At 43.9% G+C, this 5,000-nt stretch overlaps 2 protein-coding genes across 2 annotated transcripts in view; both read right to left on the reverse strand.

The window, feature by feature from the left end:
* rnf130 (ring finger protein 130) overlaps positions 1-5,000 on the reverse strand; it is a 115,151-nt gene that overhangs the window by 49,030 nt on the left and 61,121 nt on the right. The gene's annotated exons all lie outside the window — the stretch shown is intronic.
* On the reverse strand, positions 3,442-4,999 carry LOC134439765 (uncharacterized). The gene has a single exon (XM_063189674.1). It carries the CDS (start codon positions 4,990-4,992, stop codon positions 3,442-3,444), a length of 1,551 nt encoding a protein of 516 aa, XP_063045744.1. The 5' UTR covers positions 4,993-4,999.

Raw genomic sequence — 5,000 nt, forward strand, 5'->3', positions numbered from 1 at the left:
CTTCAGGGGTGTCAGACTCAAATTGGATGAAAGAAAAATCTGGAACAATGTTGCAGGCCGAAGTAAAATACTCAAAAATCTAGTTTCACAAACGTTCAGTCCCATCATACATTCAAGTCAAGTCAAGTCAAGTTTATTTATAAAGCACATTTCATATGGCTTACATAGACTCAATGTGCTGTAAGATTAAAAGGAGGAAAAGTAGAAAATTTAAAAACAGCACTAAAACTGAGTGAAAATATAAACATATATAATAATAGGTAGAAATAAAACAAAATAAAACCCATTGCAATGATAAGACCTTTTAAACACCAAACACTAGACTAGACACATAGTCTGCAAGGGCCCAGAGCAAAATAAATAGAATAAAAGTAAAATCAAAGTAAAAAATAAAACACATAAAAACCCTTAGGAAATAAAACAATGTCAATAAAAATCAACTCAACCAAAAGCTTGTGTAAATAAAAACGTTTTAAGACCCTTTTTAAAAGCGGGAGTAGAAGTCACTGACCTTAGTTCTAGGGGGAGGGAATTCCAAAGGGTAGGGGCACAATAACTAAAAGCACCATGTGCAGTGTTGGTGTTAATTTTGGGGACGCATAAAAGACCTTTATTTGATGTTCTCAACGAACGGGTAGGATGGTATGGAGGGATGATGTCAGAGATGTAGGTAGGGGCCAAGCCATTTACTGCTTTAAAAGTGATCAGAAGTATTTTAAAATGTATTCTTTGTTGTACAGGCAGCCAGTGAAGAGATTTCAGAATTGGGGTGATGTGTCCAAATTTGGATGTTCTTGTCAGTATTCTGGCAGCTGTATTCTGAATGAGTTGGAGTTTGTTGAGTGCCTGTTTAGTGAGCCCGGCATATAGGGAGTTGCAGTAATCAAGGCGGCTGGAGATAAAAGCATGAACTAACTTTTCAGAGTCCTGAGGAGACGAGAGGCCACGTACTTTAGTAATATTTCGCAGATGGTAAAATGCCGTCTTAGTGATAACAGATATATGTTTGTTAAAATTAAGATCTGTATCAAGGGTCACACCCAAATTTCTGACATCATCACAAGGTATTACCTGAAGGGGGGCTAAAAACGTACAAAGATGTTCTCTACGAGCCTTGGGGCCTACAACTAAAATCTCTGTCTTGCTGTCGTTTAACAATAAAAAATTCTGACCCATCCAGTTTTTGATGTCTGAGACACAACTTATTAGGTCATTTACTGGACTGGGGTCGTCAGGGGAAAAAGAAATGTACAACTGGGTATCATCTGCATAGGAGTGATATGAAAGACCATGGTGCCGGATGATATGCCCAAGTGGTAGCATATATAAATTAAAAAGCAGAGGGCCCAGGATTGATCCCTGAGGTATCCCATGAGAGGTATCCATAGAGTCAGAGAAGAAATTGTTAATAGTGACAGAGAAGGATCTCCCATTTAAATAAGAAGTGATCCAGGCAAGGGCACTACCGCAAATGCCGATTTGATCTTGTAGTCGTTGGATTAAAATCGTATGATCCACAGTGTCAAACGCAGCACTTAAGTCTAGAAGAACCAGAACAGATACTTTATGGTTATCAGTGGCCATTTTAAGATCATTGACAACTCTGATCAAAGCAGTCTCTGTACTATGATTCACACGGAATCCAGATTGGTAGGCATCGAAAAGGGAGTTGTGGGACAGATAAGAGTAAAGCTGCTTGTAGGCAACCTTCTCAAGGATTTTACCTAAAAATGGTAAGTTTGAAATGGGCCTATAACTCTCAAAAGCTAAGGGATCAAGGGTATGTTTCTTTAACAGAGGAGTAACCAATGCATGTTTAAGACAGGAAGGGAAAGTACCAGAGAGGAGTGATGAATTAACAATATTCAAAATGTCAGTAGCTAAACAGCTGAAGACCTCTTTGAGCAATTTAGTAGGTATAGGGTCAAGGGAGCAGGTAGCAGAGCCTAGCTGTCGAACTATCTCTCCTAACTCATCTTGATGAATAGGAGTAAAACTGGGGAGACAGGCTTGGCTGGGCAGAAATTGACATGGAGAAATGTAGCTGACATCAGTATTAGACGGTATGATATTGCTCCTTATAGTTAAAATTTTATCACTAAAAAAAGTTGCAAACTCATTGCATTTCTCTACAGAGTGGAGCTCTGTAGGAATTGTAAGTGGAGGGTTGATAAGTTTATCAATGGTATTGAACAGTATTTTAGCGTTATTTGAATTTTCAGCAATGATCTGAGAGAAGTACTGCCTTCGAGCTTTCTTGATTTCATTGTTATACATAAGAATATGATTCTTATAGTTTACAAAGTCAGCCTGCAGTTTAGATTTACGCCATTTTCGTTCGTAAATGCGACAGATTCTTTTAGATGTGTTAATTGTCTGTGAGGTTCTCCAGGGTGACCTACGTTTTCCTGAGATAGTCTTAACATGCAATGGTGCAATACTGTTTATAGTTTGCATCACAGCAGAGTTAAAAGACTTGACTAAGGTGTCGCAACAGGGGGATACAATAGAGTCACAAACAGAGCCCATGGGGGAGACAGATGGCACAGATATCTGGCTCAGGTCACATGACCGAGCAGCATTAAAGGTCAAAATAAAATTTTCTGGGGTATCTTCCCTGATCCTGCGTCTGAGAACCTTTTTCACACCAGATACATGTCTAGTCGTTGGCCAGGAGACACTAAAATATATACAGAGGTGGTCAGAAAAACCAACATCTAAGGTGCCATTTATAGAGACGTCTAAGCCTTTTGAAATGACCAGATCTAAGGTGTGGCCATGGCTGTGAGTAGGGACAGACATATGTTGTGTGAACTCGAAGGATGACAAAAGTTCTGTGAACTGAATTGCCAGGGAGTTAGCCATGTTATCAACATGAATATTAAAATCACCAGAAATAAGAATACAGTCATAGTTGGTCACAGTATTAGATAAAAAATCCTCGAAATCAGAAATAAAACCCGCATTATATTGTGGTGGACGATAGACTGTGACAATGAGTAAATTATTTGATTGCCTCAGGGCTAAATATTCAAAAGCAGCATATGGACCAAAAGAAACAGTCTTGCAGGGAAGCATGTGAGAAAAAAGGGCTGCTACACCCCCCCCTCTCTGATGTTCACGAGAGCAGTGGGCAAAGGAAAAGTCAGGTGGTGATGCCTCAAGAAGTTCAAAGTTGCCTGAGGTATCAAGCCATGTTTCAGTAAGGAACATACAGCTTAATTTATGGGAGGTGATAATGTCATGTACCAGAAATGTTTTATTACGAAGTGATCTGACATTAAGAAGGGCCATCTGTAGGTGATGAGAGGGGCTACTTATTGCCTGTGTAGTTTGATCCCCAAGTGATACAGCAGGAGAGGGAGAGCTGCAATTATCAGCAGGACCCATAGTAGAGCTGGGTGTGTTTGTGAACTGGATTGGGTCATGCTGTGTTGAATGTCAAGGTGTGCTGAAAGCAATGAACTGAATAAAGTTGGTGGTTAGCTCTAGTAGGCCCAGTTTGTTTGGATGCACCCCATCAGATCTATATAAAAATGATTTGGTCCAGAATATATCAAAATTAGCAATAAAATCATGACCAGCTAGATTGCAGAATTGTTTCAGCCAGGTATGGAGACTATGCAATCTGCTGAAACGCTCTGAATTACTGGAGCTAAGTGGGATAGGGCCTGACATTATGCAGCGTTTCCCGAGGCTTTCAACAGTGAGACATAACGTCTCCAGCTCATTCTGTAGCTTCACAGAGTTCCGGGCCATGACGTCATTTGTCCCCACGTGAGCAATGACAGTGTTTACGGAAGAATGTCTGTTCAATAGAGACGGAATGAGATGAGAGATGTCAATAACCCTTCCTCCCGGGATACAGTACGTGATAGCACTAGGAATAATCAGATCTCTGACAATCGAATCACCAACAATGAGAATTTCAGGAGGGCATTGAACATCGCGGTTAAAGTGTATAGAGGTGCGAGGAGGAAGTTGTAGACCATCTGGACGCTGAGGGACGCTGTCAGCCGTGGACAACGCCGGTGGTGTTTGACACGGGCTACACAAGCTAACGACACCAGCATCATTAGCCAACAGAGGCATCGCAGTAGCCCGATGGCTTGACAAGCTATCCGCTGTTGGAGATGTAGAGGCCATGCAATCTGCTGCGGCCATCGTTGGAGAAGAGATTCTGAGCCGCTTATCAGAAACGCGCTCTGGACTCGAGCCGTCGCTGTCTGCAGACCTGTTGCGCTTGGAGGTAACTTTGCGAGCTACATGTTGACGCGGTGATGGATGGCCTGGCCTGAGCCGCTTATCAGAAACGCGCTCTGGACTCGAGCCGTCGCTGTCTGCGGACCTGTTGCGCTTGGAGGTAGCTTTGCGAGCTACATGTTGGCGCGGTGATGGATGGCCTGGCTGGATAGCAGGCGAGGGGCAAGATTCGCTGCCCTGTTCATCCGGACATCCAGATCCACTCCGACGTGGGGCAGGCGACGTAGGGAGATCAGCAAGAGGAGCAAAGGAGTTGTGGAGCACTAGATCCGAAACAGCCCCAGTCCGACACGCCGCGACAGGAGGAGGGCGGCGGCGAGACTTGCCAGCAGCTACCGTAGACCAGGCAGAGCTACCCGGGGCGGGGGTCATGGAGACATCCGTGGAAGGCCCAGGTAGTGGCGGATAATCAAGCGAGGTAAGCCGTGCACCAAGATCTGCTTGTTGTTGTAGAACGACTGAGATAAGTTTCTCAATCGAAGCCAAGTCCATTTTTATTTCAGTCCAGACAAGGCCTGTAGACATTGGGCTAGCGTTTTGCCGAACCTCAACAGCCTCAGTGGCCGCCATCGCTACTTTGTCTTGCGTCCTCCTAAGCGTGCTCACCTGGGAGACCTGTGTCTTGTCCCCGTCGGTGACGGCCTCGCCCTGGTACTCCAGCACGTAGGAGTCGATGAAGCGCTCCAGTTCCTCGATCTCCTGCGAGCGCGTGCTGCCCGCAGCGCACATGCTCACTC

The sequence above is a fragment of the Engraulis encrasicolus genome, chromosome 23 (genome assembly GCF_034702125.1).
Source record: "Engraulis encrasicolus isolate BLACKSEA-1 chromosome 23, IST_EnEncr_1.0, whole genome shotgun sequence".
Classification (NCBI taxonomy): domain Eukaryota; kingdom Metazoa; phylum Chordata; class Actinopteri; order Clupeiformes; family Engraulidae; genus Engraulis; species Engraulis encrasicolus.

Excerpts from the sequence above, each read along its gene's own strand:
- LOC134439765 (XM_063189674.1), bottom strand. The coding sequence starts at position 4,992 with ATGTGCGCTGCGGGCAGCACGCGCTCGCAGGAGATCGAGGAACTGGAG.